Source organism: Camelus bactrianus, chromosome 21 (assembly GCF_048773025.1).
Source record: "Camelus bactrianus isolate YW-2024 breed Bactrian camel chromosome 21, ASM4877302v1, whole genome shotgun sequence".
NCBI classification, from domain to species: Eukaryota; Metazoa; Chordata; class Mammalia; order Artiodactyla; family Camelidae; genus Camelus; species Camelus bactrianus.
Window position 1 is genome coordinate 1,531,359 of NC_133559.1, and position 20,414 is coordinate 1,551,772.

The window sequence follows — 20,414 nt, forward strand, 5'->3', positions numbered from 1 at the left end:
GAGGAACGCAACGTAAGATGTACAAAAAGATGTCGTGCCCCTTTAGAAAGTAACATTGTCAGAAGTGCACTTCCTGTGGATCCTCCCTCCCTCTCCTGTGTCCCCACTCCCCCAAAAAAGACCCCCAGACGAAACCAAACTGTGAAAAGGAACCGGGGTGGTGGTGGTGGTGGTGGTGGTGGTGGTGTGTGAATGTGTAACACAAAAAAAAACGGGATTTAACTGGAACATGCTCTAATCTTTAGTTTATTTCTGGTTAAAAATATAGCAATCCAGTGCAGTGTAGTAAAGAAATCTGCTTGAAAGGTAGCAGAGAAACAGCTGAACATAAGCAAAGCAAGGCAGAGTCCACGGACGGCCGTGCCCAGGACGGTGTAGGGCTCACGTTCAAGACCTTCCCAGGCGTGAGTGCATGGGGCCTCGTGTGGGTGGGGCGAGGGTGCTGGTAAAGAGGGCAAAGACCGGGAACCTGGGTCTGTTGGATTGAAGTGTTACGTCGCATATTTTGGAGGAGACGGATATGTAATGATTTCTCAGGAATTTTTAAGCCCCTGGGTTTCAACCACATTCTTGTCCTGGGACCAGACTGGCTCCAGGGTGTGAATGAGGCATCTGTCGGGAAGTGAGGGCAGGCCCTGGACAGAAATGGGAAAACCCGTGGGCTAGTGACAGTGGAAGCCGTCACGCCTGCTGGCGTGACAGGGACACGGGAGCCTGCGCACGCATCCTGAGTGCGGAGGTGCCCCGTGCGCGGAGCCCCCCGGTGGCAGCCCGTTGCCCACAGCGCAGCTGCCCCCGGGGTGGGAGGGCAGAGGGGACAGCGGGAAGAGTCAGGCCTTGGCTTTAAGACCTGCGTGGGGAGCCGGCCTCGCGAGGAGGTCTGTGGGGCGGTGTGGGGAGAGGTCAGGGTTGGGATCCGTTTCCTGGGGCCAAGGGAAGGCAGGTCTCTGCTTCCCTTAGTGTGCAGCACAGATCAGAGGGAGAAGGCCCCGGCTCTGCCCTCTCCGCCCTCACGCCCGCCCCCGTCACCCGCTCCTCCAGAGCTGAGGACAAGCAGAGTTTCCGACCCCCCGCCCGCTGCCCGCGCCTGGCCCAGCCGGGCCCCGAGGGTCTGCCTGCGGCTCCCCATCCCAGAGGGGAGTGTGATGATGGGGAGGGCCATTGTGTGTTTTTGCCGACGGTTTGCCAGGACCCCTTTTCCTTCCACGTCAAGCTGGAGGGTCGGCGTGCGGGCCTCTTTGCCACGCCACACAGCATAGTGTTATACAAGCAGAGTTTTGGCTAAAATCCAAAAAACATTATCCAGAAAAAAAGGCAAACTGTGAGTAATACCCAGTCACGTGGTTCTGTGAAGACTCGGACGTAGCCGTCGGCCGTCCGAGCTCCGAGCTTCCTGTCCGCTGTCTTGCTTTTAACATCCCCGTTTATACCCCAGCTGTTTCTGCCAACGCGACAGCCTCGTCAGATGAAAAAGTTAATAAACAAAATGGCGACTCCGATGTTCAGCAAGATCACCATGGCGACCAGGATGGGTGCAGAGCCCTGGAACAGGAGAGGAGGCCTGGTGAGCCCCACGCGGGCCCTCGCTCTCGGCCACACGGGGTCCCCAGAGGGGGGGTGCTCGGGAGCGGCCAGAAACCGACCTGCGCCCCCACCCCTGGTGCCCAGGCCTGGGGGTGTGATGTCCCCACGCCTGCATTTCTGCCCCCAGCTCCTCCCAGACGGGAGGAGGGGCACAGGCACCTCACCTTCAGCCCACCCAGCGGGGCCCCGAGTTCCCCGGGGGAGCCCTTGGCGTCCTAAACGCGCCTCCTCCATAGAAGCTGCCTTCCCGAGAGCTGCTGCGCCCCCACCCGCGCCCCCGTGCGCAGCACCAGGGGCCCCCGGCCACCTCTGCGGGCGGCTCCCTCCCGAGAGCTGCCCTCGGGCCCGGCTGCCGCCCGGCTGCAGATGACTGCACTCGTACCTCTGCCCGAAGCAGCTTGGAGAGCAGCCAGCACGTTCAGGGGACTAAATTCAGAGCCACCTCCTATCTCCCACCCTGCCCAGCGTTTGGCTTCCTAAAATAACCACGAGCGCACACGTTTCTGGAAGGGAGCTGGCATCTAGGCCCCGGCAGAAGTGCGGGGGCCGCTCCCTGGGTGTCGGGGTCAGAGAGGGCAGGTGCACCGCAGCACCAGCCCAGTGGCAAGACAGACGCTCATGGTGGCTTCAAGGGCCACCTCCCAACAGAAAGTGTCTCTCCCACCCGGGTCCACCGGGCAGGTGCTAAGTCCCAGTGGGCTGGGTGGGGACACCCCTCGAGACAGGCGCTCAGGTGTCCTCGTGTTCAGGTGAAGCTGAGAACGCTGTGCCCACAGCAGGTGAGAGGCCCTGATGACGACACCCTAGTCCAGGCTGGATCGCACAGGGCGTCAGCTGCTGGGCTGTGGGTCTGCAAAGGTGTTTTCGTGGGCCCTTCCCACCGCAATCCCATGGAGGGAGCAGGGAGTGTCCGTCTACCAGCCGGAGCTGCTGGGCCAACGGTCCCAGAGATCACTCCAGGGTCCAAAAGGATCCCCACGTGGTCTGGCTCAGGGGCCTCTCTCCTTTCCTCAGAACTGCCTGCTCTCCCCAGCAGGCGTGCGTTTAGGGTGCGTCTCACACAGGAGACACGGGGGTCACACCTGAGCAAGACCCAGCGTCCTGCCCACCCAGGGCCTGATGATCCTCGGTCACAGCCCCACCCCGAGTGTCTGAGCCCACAGGCTGGGGAGAGCCCTGCGCTGGTTGGAGGGAGGCCGGGGCAGTGGACAGCCCCATGTGGAACTCTGTCCCCTCACCCAGTGGGTCCTGCCTGTGTCCAGCCTCTGCATCGCCCTCCAGGCTCCAGGGCACTCCTCGAAGTTGGGGAGGAAGAAACTGCTTACTAGGAGACCCTACCCCGAGCAGAGGAGGACCCGCTGGGGCAGCCAGGCCGCCTGTGGGGAAACTGGGGCCTGGTGCTGCCCTGCTGCTTTCAGGGGCTTCCAGAACCATTCAGGTACTTCTGCTAAAATGATCACAACTCAGGCACCTGTCACGCAGTGTGCCCCCCCCCCCCCGGCTTCCTACAGTGGAGGGTCCGGGGGCCTCGGTGGCCCGGCTTGCACCCTGGGACCGCAGGCGCACTCACCGTGCTAGCCTTGAGCTCGTCCCCCGTCTCCTCGTCCGACTCCAGCGCGGCAGGCGAGGACCTCTGGGGCGGGGAGAAGGTCAGGTCCCAGCGCAGCAGCCGGGGCTCGGGCCTGTCCCCCAGCCGCAGGCTCTCCAGCCTCTGCACCGCGGGCTCCGTGCACGAGGCCAGCCGGGCATGCTCCCTGCTCTGGGCCTTGGGCCGCAGTCTCTCAGCACGGGGGTCCTCCCCGGGGCCCCGGCCAGCGCCCCCCTTGCTGTAGCGTCTCTTCGGGGGATGCGGCTCCTGTGCGTATGAGTCCATCCGCAGCAGGGGCTTCATCTCCAGCTCGTAGTTGCTCAGCTTCTCCTCGTCCAGCTCCAGCAGCTTAGTGCCCGCAGGGCCGGGGTTGCCGGCCCGGGGGTGGGAAGTCCAGGAGAAGGTGGGGGGGGACTCCGTCCGCCGCTCCCGGGCTCTGGGGTTGCTGGGCTGCTTGTGGCCTGAGCCCCGGGCGCGGAAGTCGTCCGCGGGCTGGCCGCCGCGGGGGGCACCACTCCGGATGCCCCTGGAGCCCCCTGCCCTCTCCTCGCCCCAGCTGTTCCGGGCGTAGTCCCCTCCCCGGCCCTCCAGGAGCATCTGGATGTCCCCGCCTCGCTCCTCGTCCACCGAGACCTGCCGGGAGAAGTGGGCGACCTTGTTCCTGGAGGCGGGGGCCGGGGGCGGGGTGGCTGTGGGGCTGGCGGGGAAGCTCTGCAGGGGGCTGTCGTCGGGGGTCAGGTCCGAGGGGGTGGTGCCTTTGCGGTATAGCTCGGGGCTCTCCTGCTGCAGGGGCGTCCCCGTGGAGATCACCTCGATGTCGTCGCTGGAAAGCTGATGCTTCGGCCGCTGGTACTCGAGCCCTTTGTGAGGGAGACGGGAGGCACAGAAGCTGGTTACAGGGAAGGTGCCCCCAGAGCCCCCTCCTGGGCACTCAGAGGTTGACCGGAGCCCGACGGGCGTGGTGGACAGCGGCCCTGGCCCGGGCCTGCTCCGCGGGCTCTCAGGCCCCAACCCCACGGGTCTCTCCTGACAATAAAGGAAGCAGCTCGTGCTCGGCGACCTTGTGTGGGGTGTTATGGCGAGGGAGGCCCGAGCCTTCTGGAGACAGGGCTCGGCAGGAGTTGGGATCCCCTCCCATCTTCCATCTGGAGCCTTGGCCAGGGGAAGGGGTGGAGTCGGGCCCCTCCCTTTAAAGACATCCCAGGTGCTACTGGTGGCAGACACAGTGGCTTGAGGCCCCCTCCTCTCCTCTGGGTTATGAGACATGGCAGCAAGGAGGAGGCAGAGCTGCTGGCGCCCCTGAACAGGCTTCGGAGACCTGTAAGTGCTGAGGAGTGGGACACGTGGGGCTCAGGGCAGCGGTCAGCCTTGAGGTCACTGGAGGTGTGGCCCCCTTTCAAGCACTGGCCCCCACGGTCACTCCCCTTTCCTGACAGATTGGGACTTTCTTGGGGTTGAACTCCCATGCCTTAGACCCTGGGAACACGGGCGATCCTGGACACCAAGCCGTGTGGGGGCCTGTGGCCTTCCAGAAGGCCGTCTGTCCACTGACGGCCCTGGGGTCAGCCCTGACTGACCCTCGGACCCCATACGCCAGAGGGAGGCCAGTGCCCTCCTGCTCAGCTCTGGTGCCCTGACTGTCAGTGCCACCAGCCAGGAGAGGGCTCTCAGCTAAAATCAGCTCCAGGGAAGCAGGGTTGTGACAGTGCAGGCAGGAAGCGGAGCCGGGGGGGGGGGGGGGGGGCTGAATGCTAACACCTCTTCCCCTGTCTTGGGCTGTGAGGTTCCCAGGGCCTCTCAGGACCTCCTGGCTGCCCTCCAAGGCCAGGACCCCTACCAGCCAGGCCAGGAGCTCTGGGCTCTGGGAGGAGAGCTGGGGTGTGGTCTTGGAACAGATTCCACCCCCCAAACATTGAGAGGCTTCCACTAGCTCTGGGGAGCGTGGGTCTGAGGGAAGCGCAATCCTGACCCGAGTGGGGTGGCCAGCCCGGCTGCAAGGGCCTCGGCCTCAGCTGGCCTCCCTGCCTCCCTCAGGCCCGTCCCAGAGCTGTGCCGACCAACACGGCTGCCACCAGTCACGTATGGCCGCTGATGCTGAAGTGCAAATCAGGTGAGATGAGGTGGAACTAAAGGTCCAGGCCCTCGGCCACGCCAGCCATGGGTCCTGCACAGTGGGCATCTATCTCGTCGGGCAGAGCAGTTAGAGAAAGTTCTAGCCTAGCCCTGGGGGAGGGGGGTGCACGGACACGTGTGCAGGCAGCTGTGGATGCAGGGCCAGAGGTGCTGATGCCACGCATGCTTCCACCCTTGTGCCGAGGCCCCGTGTGTGGACACGCAGCGTCACAAGGGTGGCAGTGGGCTGATGGGGGCCTCGGGGCAGCCCCCCTGGGGGCCGGGACGTACCGTTCTCCCTGTGCTGGAAGGAAGGGGAGAACTCTTTGGCAGTGATCCTGGCGATGCGCGCTTCTTCCTGGGCCTTCTGAGCTGCGGTGAGCGCCGCCTCGGCCTTGGCCCGGGAGTGGGCGGTCCTGGTGGGAGAGATGGGGTGTGGGTGAAGGCATGGAGGGGCAGGGCTGGGCGGCCGCCAACCTTGCAGCGCATTGGGCTGGGACAGGATGCCGGAGACCTGCCGACCTCATTTGTCATTCAGCAAACGCCCCTGTGCACCACCCAGGCTGGGCACCCGCCCACTGCCCTCTGCACGGGGCAGACCGCATCCGAGAGCAGGTCCCTGTCCCTCATCCAAGGCGAGCTCAGGTCCTAGAGGCCAAGACCTGCGCTGACCCATCTGAGCCTCTGGGGGCAGACAGGTGCTCTGCAATGTTGACCTGACTGGAAAAGACAGTTCCAGGGGCAGCTGTCCACTGTCCCAACCAGGGCAGAGTGGGCTGCGCTCCGGGGTGGGCAGCTGGCAGGCCAGCTCGACAGCGTGACCAGTCTGCGCACAGCATGTGCGAGGGCAGAGGAACGGCCCCAGCCTGCGAGCACCCCAAGAGCCGGCTCCCAGGGGAGCACGGATGAGCCCAGAGCTCGGGAAGGTCCCGCCCCAGGGAGACGGGCCTGGGATGGGTGTGCCATCCCCGGCCCCAGCTGCCGTCGTGTGTCTCCGCAGCTGGTATCGCCAACCCCGAGCAGGTGCAGGAGACAGGCCCAGGCATCTGGGAAGCTCCTCCACGTTGGTGCGAGCCGTGGCCTCCAGGCACTGAGAGAAGGCAAGTCTGAGCGGGGACGAGGCCCGACTCCCCTCAGCACTGAAGGCGCGTGATGCCCCCCCTCCATCAGGGTCTGTGACAGCACCGACCTCGGGGGTGGGGTGAAGTTCCAGGGCACAGGCCCAGCGTGGGGACCCCCACCCCCCAAGGTGGACACGAGGCCCACCAAATCCAAGTGAGCCTGATGACACAGCTCTGCATCTTCCAGCAGGACAACCTCCCACTCAACTGAGCAACTCCGGCCCGGGACCCCAGGGTGTGGGTGGCCCCAGCTTGAGGCCCTTCAGCTGAGCCCTGTGAGAGACCCTCCTCCCAGGCCGGGCGCCCGGCGCAGGCGGTGCCCAGGCCCTGAGGGTCTTCTTCCCTGGTGTCCTGGCCCAACAGGGACCAACCCCCGAGAAATGGGCAGCCTGTCCCCAGGAGGCCTCCCCCAGCCCCCCAGTGCTCACGCCGCTCGCTCCATGGGCTTAACCTGGAGACTCCTCCGAGCGACTGGGTTCCCTTTTTTTTCAGAATGCTCCTGTGCTAACCTGGAACAATTTACCAGAAGGAAGGCAGCGCATGGTGTACCCACAAGACGTGAGTCAGCACGGGACCGTGGCTCCAGGCTCCCCACGCCCCCACGCTGCCAGGGAGCAGGCCCCAGGGATGGAAGAAAACAAGGTGCAAAAATCCCACCCTTCACGTGGTTTCCTAGAAATGGGGAGATGACCGTCACCTGGGGCGGCCGCTCCCTGTGACCCTTGATGGGAAAGCTCAGAAGCCCACCTGCTAGAAGATTCCTCAGGAACCCTGCAAGAAAAGTGCCAGGAACCTCGTGCAGCAAGGCTGTTAATGAAACATGAATTGTGAATCCTAGTTTATCGGTCAGTTGTTACCACTTCAATTGATGCACGGCTGCAGCCCACGGGCTCCCTCGCGTCCCCCACCTGAGGACAGTGCAGTCCAACGGTCCGTGAGGTCACAGCTTGAGTTACAGGACACACGGGCTTCCCCGCCCAGGCCCTAGGTTGGAGGCTGGTTGGGGCAGGCGTGTGTCCTGAGAGTGGGCAGCGTCACATCAGAAACGTGGGTGGACATCAGACCCAGTGACGGCCAGTATGAGGCCGGTCATCTGGGGCCAGGGTGCTGGGGCAACGGGGGAAGGGATGGGAGGGCAGGGTGGCTGGCCGCGCGGGGTCCTGGTGGGCTCGCCCACCACCACCACGGCTCCTACGTCCTGCCCTGCCTCTCCTGGGCTGGGGCCCCAGTGGGCAGCTCCGCAGAGTAGAGAGCACGGACACCCTGACACTCCAAGGCTTCCATGTGCTGCTGCCTCCCGCAGGCAGGGTGCAGGGCTTCCGTCTGACCCTGTGAGGCCCCAGATCTCAGACGTGCTCACCTGGGCACCAGACCGCCTGACCTGGTTCCTAGGAGGCACGGTCCCGGCTCACCCCAGAACCGGCTCATGGGCCTGAGCTCGCCTCTGCTGGACGATGTCGCTTCTCCAGAGTGCACCACAGGTTTAGTTCTGGTCATAATGGTTTTACTGAGATAAAAGCCACAGAGTGTGCAAAACTCACCCGTCAGAAGTGTGCGGTGGAGTAGTTTTCAGTCTGTTCAGGGAGCTGTGCCACCATCACCACGACTGATTTTAGAACTTTCCATCGCCTCCCGAAAAGACCCCATCCCTTTTACCAGTCACGCCCTCACTTCCCCCAGAACCTCCACACCAGCCCTGGACGATCAGTAAATTTGCCTGTTGTGGACGAGCTGACTGAGGTGGGACGCCCATCACAGAGTGAGCCACCTGAGAAGTCACGGTTCAGTGCGTCCAGCACATCTGCAGGCTGTGTGGCCACCACCTCTGTCTGGTGCCAGGGCCTCTCTGCCATCCCCAAAAGAGCCCCATCCCCAGGGCAGTCGCCCACCCTGTGTCACGATTCAGTGCCTACAGGCCCCTCCGGCCGTGGCAGCCTTCCCGCCCCCGGCCCAGCAGTGGGACCAGGTCCTGGGGTCGTTAGCTGGCACACAGGCATCAGGGCTGACGAGGTGCCATGTCCCCCAAGCCGGACATCTGCCCTGAGCCTCCTGCACCGAGTCTGCGACGGGTCCAGTCCTCCGGGTGCAGGCGCCCCGTCACAGATGAGAGAACCACGAGACGTAAACACGCGTCCGCGCTGTGAACCCAGCAGTGGAGACGCCCTGAGCGAGGCTGCTGCGAGGCTGGGAGTGGGGACAGCCCCCAGGGCACGTGTCCTTGGAGCGGTGCTCGTGACAGCAGGCCTACAGGTGAACTGATAGCAGAGTATTCTAAGGTCACGAGGAAAGAGGGCAGAGAGGGCAGCGAGGTGACAGTTCAGGGCACCAGGTGGCTCAGTGCTACCTGGAGGGAGGGCAACAGGGAAGCAGCATTGATACCATTCAGGGTGCATGTGAGACAAAAATCAAACCCTTGGCTCAGAAGAGGGATCGCCAGGGGGGCCCTGGACCTGGAGGAGGTTCCTTGGCCTCAAGGTTTCCTGGGGGCTTCCCGTAACGACCCTCGATGCAGGACATGGGGCCATACGCAGCGAGCTCAGTGAAGACTGCAGGAGGCGGGGCTGACCAGAGGCGAGCTGTGCAGCTGGGATGGGGCCCAGCGCAGCTCCGCGGAGGTGGTTCAGGGCCGGCACCTCCCTGCTCCCCGGGAAGAGCGTGAGATGGACTGAGCCGCGCCTGCTGCCTGCGAGCAGCAGGCCTCCAGGCTCCTAACAGTTACTGTCCTGATGCGACAAATGCCCAGATAGGGCTCTGGACCAGGAGGTGGGACGACCAGCCCCCAGAGACGAGGGGGGACAGGCTGCAGGGGGAGCGGGGAGAGGTGATGACAGCCGCCTCAGTTAGACCGCTGAGCTCAGCACACCGGACGGGACAGGCCGCTCGCCCAGCGGAGTTACGGGCCAGAGAAGCGAGCAACGGTTTGCAGCAGTGAGTTTGACGGCTCCTCGTTGAGAGAAACAGTATGAACGTTTACCACACAAGCTCCCACCTTGAAGAGCTCGGCTTAAACCCCCCAGAGGTCAGGCTAGCTGGCGTCATTCCGACGCATTTCTGCACGGATGTCCCCGATGGACACGCGGCTCGGGCACCACGGCCCCTCTCCAGAAGTTTGTCAAAATGGCCAGCTGAGGCCGATGCTTTCACAGACGCTTCCGGCTTGGTGCTGAACCTTGGGGGACAGAAACAAAGACAGCCCCTTCTCTGGGCGAGGCCCAGCTGCTCCTGGGGAGGGTCTGCGGGACAGTGAGAGCCGGGTCACTGCCCTCAGACTGCCACGTGGACGCCTGACCTTGGCCTGGGCCCCACAGCAGCATGGTGGGCGCAGCCAAGCCCGCGGCCCCAGGTCTGGCCCCCTTCCCTTCTAAGAACGCCCCCTCCCACCGCAGGCTCCCGGAGAGGAGGGCGCACTGCACCTGCCTGCTCGGGGCCCCCCAGCACACACGTGAGGGGAGAGCACCCCTGACGGGGCCTCGGTCTAGTGCCCACAGCTTTGCTTAGCGAAAACACGCGGACGTTAATTCACCAACATCACCCGCATGTTTACACACACACAATCACACGCGTATAAAAAGGGCTTGCCGTGGCAGCCCTGAAATACGGTTAAATCAAGGCGCCCGCGTTTCATAGAGAGCGAGCATCCCAGCGCACCGCCGAGGCTCCTCTCGCTCCAGGCTTGCAGGGCTCGGCCCGCAGCCAGGACCGGGAACGGTGCGGCCGGCAGTGAGCCAGGGCGGGTGGGGCTGCCGCACGAGCAGTCCTCACAGCCCCACGCAGGTGCTGATGAGGCGTGCAGCCCCGGCTCCCAGGTCCACTCTGCCACCCGGAGAGGAGGCCCCTGTGCTCCTGCCTGCCCACCGTCTCTCGTAGACCGCTCCGGGCGTGAAGGTGCCACCACAGGGCTGCGGGGGACGAGGCCACAGACAGACGGGTCAGACGGCGGACTGCTCGCCTGCCTTTGTCTCCCCGTACGTTGTCTGAGAATCCAGGGACGTGGCCGTACTGGGAAAAGAGGCGTGATAAAGCCCCAGATGACCTGGCCGCCCCCCAAGTGTCTGACTCAGGTTTCGGGTGGGCCCGGGAATCTGCATGCCTAGCAGCCCCAGGAGATACTGCTGGTGGTCTGGGGACCCCTCTCAGGAGGGTGGGAGCCAAGGTCTGCCCGGACCACAGCCCGCTCCCTCACCACGGCCACTGCTTGTCTGTGGCCCACCCTCCCCGCTCGGCCGACCCCACAGTGAACCCACTCAACCTGCTCCCACACCCCGGATCCAGGCACGCCCACCCCCAGTGCCAGCCACCCAGACCCCCAGCTTTCCGTCGGCCCAAGAAGTGGGGGCAGATGGGCCTGCTCGTGGCCTCCAGCCTGGCGAACCCTCCCTCACCCAGTCCGGACCTTGCTTCCCCTCTAGGTCCTGCTCCCTGTTTCCCCCTGCACTGGAGCCGACTACTGTGCACCCCCTGGGTCCCCACAGGACGCAGCTTCTGGGCACCAGCTGTCACCAGTGCTGGTAACTGAGGCGCTAAAACAGGCCCAGGTTCTCCAAGGGGATGCCCCCTTCCCTCCTGTTCACCCCCAGATTCAACACCTGTTGAGCACCTACTGTTTGCCTGCTGGGACATCTGGGGAGGGAGGCTTGTGCCAGGTCCCTGACCTCGGGTCCCTAGGGTCAGGGGTCATCCCCACACTGCAACGTGACACCTGCTGGTGGCCAACTGTCCAGTCTCTTGGAAGGCTCGTTTCCAAGTCCATGACGACCTGAGGTCGGCGTGTGGTGTCACACCCTACAGACTAAGGTGGAGGCCAAGGCCCAGGGATCTGGGCTTCTGTGACCCTTCAGTGGTTTGGCCCAACTGATGACCCACGTTCTCTTCCAGCTCAAAAAAGTGCCCAGAGTCCACAATGAGTGACTGATTCGGAGGGTGAGAGGCTGATGTGGGCGTCTGCTTGGGAAGGGCCCTGTATGGGGGTGTATGGCATCCCTAACCTCACATCCACCCAGAACCCGTGAATGTGGCCTTATCTGGAAATAAGGTCTGTAAAGGTGTAACTTGTTAAGATGGGGTCACCCTGGATGAGAGTGGCCCTAAGTCCAAAGACTAGTGTCCTTACACAGGGAAGAGGCTGTGTGAAGACGAAGGCAGACATTGGGGTGATCTGGCCACAGCCAAGGACACCTGTGGCCCCCAGGAGCTGGAAGAAGCAGGAAGGACCCTCGCCCAGAGCCCCTGAGGAGGCACGGCCCTACGACACCTTGACGTCACACCTCTAACCTCCAGGCTGGGAGGGGATAAACTGCTGTTTGAAGCCCCCCAGCCTTGCTCATTTGCAGCCCCAGGACATGACCTCAGGCAGCAAGGGGTCATGCCTGCTCTGCAGGGATGGGTTCCCAGGAAGCCACAGGTGCAGGCACACTGCGCACATCCGGGGAGGCTTCCTCTGCAGGAAACCAGGTTTACACACCTGCCCAGGTGCGCTATGAGCTGTGGCTTGGACTGAGGAACAGACAGGCGCCCAGGCTCCTCTGGCCACATGGACAGTCATCTTTCAGAAGTGGAGACGTGCTCTGGGCACACTTGGGGGAAGGTTCCAAACAGATGTCAGGTGTCCTGGGGTCCACCCAGTTCCTCTTCCTGCCGGCCCCACCCGTCCCACAGCATCCTCAGGAACCCCACGTGCAATTCCAGCCAGGACTGCCAGGCTGGGCGTGAAGCCCTTGGTGCCAGGGTTCGCCTCAAAGGGCCCAGAGGTGCTGTCAGGACCCCAAGGAAGGAGGGACAAGATCCTGTCTGCCTGACCACCTGGGGGCTTTCCCAGGCCACCCAAGGCCAGGGACCAGGCTCCATGCCCATCCCTCGTCTCCCAGCCCCTTCTCTTTGAAGCTCATGCTGTCTCCCTTCCCGAGACACCCCAGAGGTGACCCAAGCATCTGGACATGACATCTGGACCTCGTAACCACCACGTCCTCCCTGTTTTCCTCACAGTGTAGTTGAGGGTTATTCGCAGACCACATAACTCACCCCTCAACCACCGAGTGGTTTTCAGGCACAGGGCTGTGCTCCATCACCACCGTCTCATTCCAGAGTGTTCCCATCTCCCCAAAAGAAACTCTGTCCCTGTTAGCAGTCACTCTCCATCCCTACCTGCCACCAATCAACCTCTGGTCTCTTGGGTCTGCCGAGTTCTGGACGTTTCGTACGAGCGGGATCCTACATCACGGGGCCTCGCACCTGCTTCCCCGCCCCCTACCCCTACCTAGAGCGCCCTGTGTCCCAGGGCAGACTGCGGGCTGTCGTCCGGTCTTGCCTGCGACTGGTAACCAGGCTGCGGGGAGCACTCGTGGGCTCTGCTCCCCCTCAGCCCCGTCTCTCATCCCTTCCCCTTTCCTGGCTCCTTCCTCTCCTCACCACCTGAACATCCTTTTCTCCATCCTCCTGCTCCCCGACCTCCCTTCCCACTGCTTCCTCCTTTCTTTCTGAGCTGAGGGCTGGCGGCTCCAGCCCTCCCGTGCCCCTCTGGGTGGTGGTGGTGGGAGTGTCCATTCACTGCGGCCTGTACGGCCTGTCTGGAGCTGAGCTGACCTGAAGCCAACTACACACTGATCTGGACACCGCGGGGCTGCTGAGGCTGGTGGATCAGGACTCCTGCTGAGCTGGCCCCTCATTACTACCAGGTGCTGAGACACAGGTTGTCACAGCACTCAGAGGAGACAAAGCATACGTCCAGGTAAGGCCCTTTCAGATTCAGGGGAGGTGGGATCAGCCTCAGTGGGATCCAGGCCTGAGTCTCCCCTCCCTGCCAAGTCCAACGTCCAGGGGTTGACAGGGCCACACTCCCTCCAGGGGCTCTGAAGAGGATCCCTCCTGCCTCTTCCAGCTCCCGGGGGTTCCAGGTGTCCCTCGGGTCATGGCCACATCGTTGTTGGACTGTCTTCGCGGGCCGTGTCTCTGTGTGCAGCGGCTCCTCTCCTGACTGTAGTAAGGGCACCAGTTGTTGGACTTAGGGCCACCCTCATCCAGGAAGACTACGTCTCCAGAGCCTTTACTCACGTCCATCTGCAAGGACCGTTTTCCCCAGTAGGACTGCACTCGCTGGTCCTAGATGGACGTGTTTCTCGGAGGCCACCATTCAGCACACTTCCAGCTGGCTGCTGCCCAGGCTGTGGGCTGGGGAGGAGGCGGGGCTGGGGAGGGGTGAGGCAGGAGGGCAGGGCTGCATCAGGAGGTTGGGCTGGGCCAGGGGCGGAGCGAGGTCAGGAGGTGGGATGGGGCCAGGGGGCGGGGCCGAGCCAGGGGTGGGCGGGGCCGGGGGGCGGGGCGGGGTCAGGGGCGGGGCGGGGCATGAGCCTGGCAAATGCCTCCCACTACAGAGGTTGCAGAATCCTTTCATTCTATTGTTTGCAAGGCTGCCTCCCACTTGCAGGAAGGCAGTATCAGCCCTGTTTCTGTCCCCACCCCACTCAGGGCCTGCGAAGGACAGAATCAAGAGCTGTATCTCCCTTGAAGAAAGGCTGACAGATCGGAGCCAGAATTGAGGGGAAAGAGAGGCGGAATTGTTATTTCACGTTAGCACACAAGCCTTCCTTTTGCAAGTGGGGCTGGTGCTTTAACGCTTTGCTTTCGAGTTATTACATCCTTGCTAGGGACTGCCTCCCAGCCGAGGAGTAGTGGGTCCCAATAAACTGTCTATAAACAGAAATGCAAGGGGCTGCAGTGGGAGTGAATGAGAGAAAGGTTATGGTTCAGGCGGCTCTCCCAGGATGATGGAGCTAAAGGCAAGCCAGTCAGTCCCAAGCCCCGTGCTTGAGCAGGAAGGGCACTGTGGGCCCCTGCACTGTCTCCTTTCAGCCCCACGAGGTCGGCAAGGCCCCCATCTCTCAGGCCGAGGGGCGGAGGAACTTCCCCGGGGCTCTGGGAGGCGGTGGCAGAGCCCAGGATACATTGGGCAGGCAGGGGATTCCTGATATCACTGAACAGAAACCATGTCCAGGGGCATCCGTGTGGCCCCAGCAGTAGTCACTGGGTTCTCAATTCAAGACCTCGTTCCCAGTCCCTCAGGAAGAGAGCAGAGATGGGTCCGGACACAGGTGGGCTGTGGTACTGAGGCATTTTCACTAGGAGAGGTGCCAGCCGGAGCTCGCTGACCCATGGGGATGTAGTGATGCAACCACCAGGTGGGGATCAAATCCCCCCGACCCCCACGTGACCCACTTCACAGGTGAGAAAACCAAGGCCCAGGGAAACAAAGGGACAGACCAGCACTGCACCCAGGGTGTGCAGGGCCGGGGCCTCAGACCTGGGGCTCTCGGCCCTCAGGTGGCAAAGCAGTCTCTCTGGTGGCTCCCAAGAGGCAGGTGGGCTTCCTCTCTGTCTTAGAAGTGTGATTTCCCTCTCTCAGTCCTGGAAAGACGTGTGTATGCTACAGGCTGAATTGCGTCCCCCCTAAAATACACGTTAGGGTTCTAACCCTGGTGCCTGCGAACGGGACCGTGTTTGGAAATAGGGTCTTTACAGAGGTGATCAGATGAGGTCGCCAGGGTGGCCATGATGCACTACAACTGGTGTCCTCATAGGAGGGGTCAGCACGGACATGCACAGAAGGACAAGCGCGTGAGGACACAGGAGAAGACAGCTGTCCACACACCAGGGAGCGAGGCCGCAGAGAAACCAAACCGCCACACGCTGATGTCAGACCTTCAGCCCCAGGACTGTGAGAAAATAAGTCTGTGCTGTTTGAGCCCCAGTCTGTGGGGCTTTGTTTCGGCGACCAAGCTCACTGTTGTCTCTTTCCACAAACATCCTCCTTACTTGAAGCCTCTCTTCCTCACCAGCCAGCCATCACTCAGCCCGAAGTCACACTGCAGCCTCTGGCTCGAGCCAGTCTCACTGACCTACGGCTCAGCGGGATCCCCAAGCGAAGGAACAGAGCCTTTCCTGCTGCAGCCACCCACCGACCGCTGTATCAAGGGCGGGAGGCAGCCCCGCAGAGCAAGGTGAACCTCCCAGAGGGAGGGTCCAGGGCCGGGCGCGCAGCAGGCCCCCCACCCTCGAACCAGTGCCCAGCGCACCACCTAGCCTGCGCACCCACGGGTCAGGCCCTGGAGGATAGAAGCCTGTCTCCTCCAGACTCGGGCTTCCCAGCCCAGCAGCCAATGGCTTGGCCCACAACAGGAGTCCGAGTTGTCCCCCAGGTTAACCGAGCAGAACCCTGGGGGGCCGTCCAGGGTCGCACCCCTCCCCCATGTCCTCTGCTGCAGCTCCTCTCTGAAGCACCCAGATAATAGTACCTTATGTATATTTCTTGAGTTTTTCAGATGCTAAAACCACCAAAGGAAAAAATGAACTACTTGATGATTGTGAGAACATGGCCTCCAGACCTTCAGGCTCCCAGGGGTTGACAGTGTTGACCGCCCTGTTACCTGACATCAACCAATCAGAGAATTGTGCACAGCTGATCACGCACCCTCGACCCCGTCCCTCACCTGGCCTTCAAATGTGCTTTGCTGAAACCCTACGGGGAGTCTGGTTTTCGTGGCCATGAGCCACCCCATCCTCCTTGCTTGGCCCTGCCATAAACTCTTCTCTGCTCCAAACTTCAGTGTTTCAGCTTGTTTGGCCTCATGGTGTGGCAGGCACATGAACTTGCCTGAGCAGTGAAGGGGGCCTGGGCGGGGAGCCAGAGCACAGAGGCCTCGCTCCTCCCCAGACCCGCGAGGCGCCTCTGAAGGGTGGCGGGCAGGGCAGGCCCAGCTCTGAAGTCCACTCTGAAAAGAGCCCTCAGTGCTGTGGGAGGATGGATGGGGTGAGCGGGTACTGGTGGCCCACTGCACTGTGGGCTCTGGAAAGCAAGGCTCGGACAGGCCCACAAGCGTGGAGACCAAGCTGGACCACCACCCTCTACAGTGTATGCGGCACCCTCAGGTCTGCTGCCTCAGCTGACACACACACAAGTCAGATGGGGGTTGAAGGCTCCTCAAAATTGACGAAAGTCACAAAAGAACCCAAACAGAGCCCAACAGTATAAAACGAAAGTCTCTGGTTGCGAATATCTTAATGGGGTTTTCTACCGGAGCCAGGAAATGGGGTGGGGGGTTTCTGCAGTGCCTGAATCCCACCCAAGTCCCTGAAAAGGGAATTTCATCTGGTCAGACCCAGTCTGAGCGCCAAAGACTGGCGCTGCCCAGGAAGGACCTTCTAGATCAGATCACAGTGGCCGGCCCCGCTGCCTCCTGACACATCTCCCCCGCCTCCCACCTTTTTTTTCCCCTATTAAAAAGATCTTCAAAGAAAGAGAAGGAAAAACTCAAAGTAATGAAGGAAGCGGCGCCCGGCACACCAGCAGAGCCCGGCCAGGCAGACTCACAAGGCACAGAAGCCGCCAGGGGTCGAGGCGCCACCGCGGGCACACGGGCCACAGACAAGCAGAGGCCGGCCCCGGGGCCGGAGGGGATGGTCTGAGGCCAGGAGCCCTCTGTGCCTGGTGCCAAGACGCTGCCTGGGGAGCCTTGGAGTCTGTGGGAGGGCCCTGGGCTGCAGCAACAAGTGACCACAAGCTCGAGGCTTAGGACGGAGACTTACCCTGCAGCCCTGGGGGCTGGGAGCCCACGGCCCCCGAAGGCCCCCGGGAGGCGCTGCCCCAGCCTCCCCCAGCTCTGGTGCTGCTGCCAGTCCTTGGGGTCCCTTGGCTGGGGCTGCACCACCCCCATCTCTGCCTCACTCTTCCTGCAGCCCCTCCGTGTGTCTGTTTTTTCTTTTCTGTCTTTTATAAGGACACTCAACATTGGACTGAGGGCCACCCGAATCCAGGATGACATCACGTCAAGACCCTTAACTTAATTACATCTGCAGTGACCCTTATTCCAGATGAAGGCACAGTTCCAGCTGGACAAATCTTCTGGGGCCCATCATTAGGTAATTTTTCTGGGACTTTTGATTCCAGGCCAAACGTCCCTCCAGGGAGGCAGTCCTGACCCCACCCTCCACCCCTACAGACACCATCACCCAGGAAGGGGTGACGGGGAAGGGCGGGCACCCAGCCTTCTGTTCACCAGCTACTTCACCTGGGGCACTCGTGCTTCCGAGCCCAGGTTTCCTCAGCTGTGGAAAGGGCACAGCAGTAGGGGCGCCTGTAGGACCTTGGTAGCGATCCCTGAGATCAGGTGTGGGCAGCACGCAGCCCAGTTCTCCCTCAGTGGACTTCTGTAGGTGAGGGTTTTAAAAAGCAGCTCCCCTGAGGTGTCATTTACATACCATGACATTCTCCCACTTAAGGTGCAATTCAACATTTTCCAGTGTATTTAGCATCGTACAACCACCACCGTAACCTAATTGTATGACATTTTCATCACCCTTAAAAGAAACTTCACAGCCATTAGCAGTCACTCCCCGACCCCCTGCTCCCGGCAACAGCCAGTCTGCTCTCTGTTTACGTTCTTTGACAGTATTTCTCTCAGGGAGGAATTAAGGACGGAGGGCTGGCAGGGGCAAGGCGGCTGCGTTGGAACCAGGTGCGGCGGGGCGCGGAGGGGTGGGCAGGGGGACGTCGGAAGGTGGGATGAGGCACCAGCCCCGCAGCCCCCGCCCTGATCTCCCACCGTGTCCTGCTCCTTTCTGAGTTAGAAGAAACCCTTTGCTGTGAAAATGCACAAAACCCTAGGAAGCCACCCACCTGGAACAGAACAGAAAACGACAGGTGGGGGGGGGGAGTCCACCCCAGGCACACAAACACCCCCCACAGCAGGGCCAGCCACTGCCTGGGAGAGCAGTCTGGGCTCACTCGTCCACTCGCTCCACGTGTACTGACCGGTGCGACCACATGCTGGACACGCAGGGACCGGCCAAGGACTCAGAGCACAGGGGCAGGTCCTGCCCTGACAGGGGGGTGGTCCGGATACAACCACGGAGCAGCTCGCACTGCCCGCACTCTGGAGGGGACATGGGCAGCCCCAGGGCCTGATGGGCGAGGAGAAGCCAGCCAGGCGGAGAGTCCCAGGGTGAAGAGGCAGCAAGTGCAAAGGCCCAGGGGCAGGGGAGTGAGCAACGTGTTGGTGGAACTAGGGGGAGGATGGAGGCAGGGTTATCTGCCTTGTAGGGAGGCCATGGTATGGTGGACATAATCCTCCCACTCTCTGGCTATTGTGGTTGAATATTTTCTTTTTAAAAATATACAAAAGAAAAATACATATATACACCAAAATTGTGGGTTCTTCAAAAAATGTAAAAAAAAAAAAAATGGAGAATGAATGCAAACTTCCCCTTCCAGCCCTTCCCTGTCTGCTCGACACCCCACAGGGAACTACTCTTAATCCTGGGCGATGCCCTTCCAGCTCTTTGTCTACACACAGGGACCCCTTGCCTTTCACAAGTTCAATTTACGCCACTCTGCTGTTCTGAAAGACCTCTATTGTCCCTGTTTCCCATAACTGAAAGAGAGGATTTGTGTTTTTATAGGAAAAGGAGAAAATCAAAACAGTATTCTGTGTTTGTCTTGCAGCAAGAGGGGCCCCACCGAGCTCCTTCCCGGGGAAGCACGCTCAGCACCTCTGCTTCAAGCCGCCGGAGCTCCGCGCTGTGTCAGAATCTGGGCGTTACCCGGGCTGTTTCTGTGCCCCCAGCAGCAGGTAACTGCTGCTTCACTTCACGCCGTTCGGGCTCAGGAAAGGGCTCCCTCTCGGTTTCTGCTCTCAGAGACACCTGTACTTACAGGCCTACTCCTCTCTGCAGTACAGATGGGGTCAGGCTCTATTTATGTTTTTCCTATGATTCGGTTTTGCCTGTAACATGTCACGGCCAGCTCTGCTCACGAGTTTCCGTTTCCGACACCGGCACGTCGCTGTATGGCGTGGACCGCGGCCCCCGCCCTCACGTGCTGGACACTTTGGACACAAATCTCAGCCCAGCCCACTCGTTCTGCCTTCTTGCCGTTTCTATTGTTCTTTCAACCTAACGCTGCGTCTTGGAGATGGTTCCACATCAGCAAACAGAACCTCTTTGTTCTTTATGATGGATTTCATGCCAAAATACATCAGGCCTGCCCGGCTGATGGACACGTGGGTTCTTCCCCATTTTCTGCTCTTACAAATCGCGGTCCAGTGCTACCCCGTGCATTTGCTATTTCACGCACAAATCGATCTGCAGGTTACGTTTCCCAAAGTGCTGCTGCCCATTTCCCCACATCTTCTCCAGTTTAGTGGGTTATCCTTTTTCTTCTTTCCCATGCTGACAGCTGAACCAGACTTATTAGATCCTTGTGGTTTTAAGTGGCACTTTGATTATTAAGAGTGAGGTCAGGTTTTTTTCCTTGTTGATTTGTAGGCGTATCCATAAAGAAACTGAGGCAGCCACGGCCACCCCCCCGCCCCCTGTTTTGCAGGAGAGAACACGGAGGCCTCTGCAGGCAGAGCCATGCTGGGGGCACAGCTGGTGCGTTTACCGTCTCCAGCTGGAAGCCCAGCTGCGGGCAGAGCCGGGCAAGCCCAGAGAGGCCTTGCTCATGGTGGGGGGGGCAGGAGGGGCACATCTCAGTCGCCATGGCAACCCACAGGCTCCCGCTCATTAGAAACGAGAGTCTCTGGAAGATTTTCCAACATCATTTCTCCCTCCTTCCCGCTGCTCCCCCCACCCCAGGCTGTAGTCTATGTTTAGACCGAGCGCCCCTCTTCTCCCTTACCCCACACCCTGAGCCCCCGCACACCAGGAATAGCAGGCGAGCTGGCACCCCGCGAGTAGCCTACATTCCACTGAGCAGCGGGAAGACGGCCGATCCGGGCGCCGCGTTTCCAGCAGGGAGGCTGCGTCTGCCTGGGGTTGCACACGCACCCAGACGGGGTGGGGGCCGGGGCGGGGAGTGGGGCAGAGGGTGGGGGCTGAGGCAGGCGGGGGGTGGCTTTTGTCTCCCTGTCTCATAAAAGGCTGGGCTGAAGAGGCCTCCCCACAGAACCCACGTTACTTAAAAGCCAGTTGGGAAGTGTGTCCCTGTCCTCTTCTGTTTGCCTGCTTAATGCCTGCCCAAA

General features: G+C 61.4%; 2 protein-coding genes and 1 long non-coding RNA gene across 15 annotated transcripts in view; 2 read left to right on the forward strand and 1 right to left on the reverse strand.

Annotated features, from left to right (window-relative positions):
• KLHDC4 (kelch domain containing 4) overlaps positions 1-7,242 on the forward strand; it is a 46,538-nt gene extending 39,296 nt beyond the window's left edge. For 5 of the 12 annotated variants that reach the window (XM_045505203.2, XM_010968187.3, XM_074349279.1 and 2 more), the window contains 5 exons: positions 269-404; positions 1,436-3,022; positions 3,962-5,282; positions 6,285-6,384; positions 6,898-7,242. The gene's annotated coding sequence lies outside the window, so the exon portion shown is untranslated. The remainder of the gene's footprint in view (positions 1-268; positions 405-1,435; positions 3,023-3,961; positions 5,283-6,284; positions 6,385-6,897) is intronic. The other 7 variants (XM_074349282.1, XM_074349286.1, XM_074349288.1 and 4 more) reach the window with 7 other exon arrangements.
• JPH3 (junctophilin 3) overlaps positions 1,236-20,414 on the reverse strand; it is a 71,998-nt gene continuing 52,819 nt past the window's right edge. Inside the window, exons 3-5 of the mRNA XM_074349277.1 lie at positions 5,576-5,700; positions 3,155-4,032; positions 1,236-1,542 (exon numbers count right to left, since the gene is read on the reverse strand). Of these exons, the coding sequence (XP_074205378.1) occupies positions 1,462-1,542; positions 3,155-4,032; positions 5,576-5,700 (1,084 nt within the window). The 3' untranslated portion in view covers positions 1,236-1,461. The remainder of the gene's footprint in view (positions 1,543-3,154; positions 4,033-5,575; positions 5,701-20,414) is intronic.
• LOC141574305 (uncharacterized) lies at positions 13,747-20,155 on the forward strand. 2 transcript variants are annotated; one of them, XR_012501207.1, is made up of 4 exons: positions 13,747-15,395; positions 15,717-17,313; positions 17,844-17,909; positions 18,896-20,155. It is a non-coding gene; the product is annotated as an uncharacterized LOC141574305 (long non-coding RNA). The 2 variants fall into 2 exon arrangements; XR_012501206.1 differs by having other exon boundaries at positions 13,747-17,313.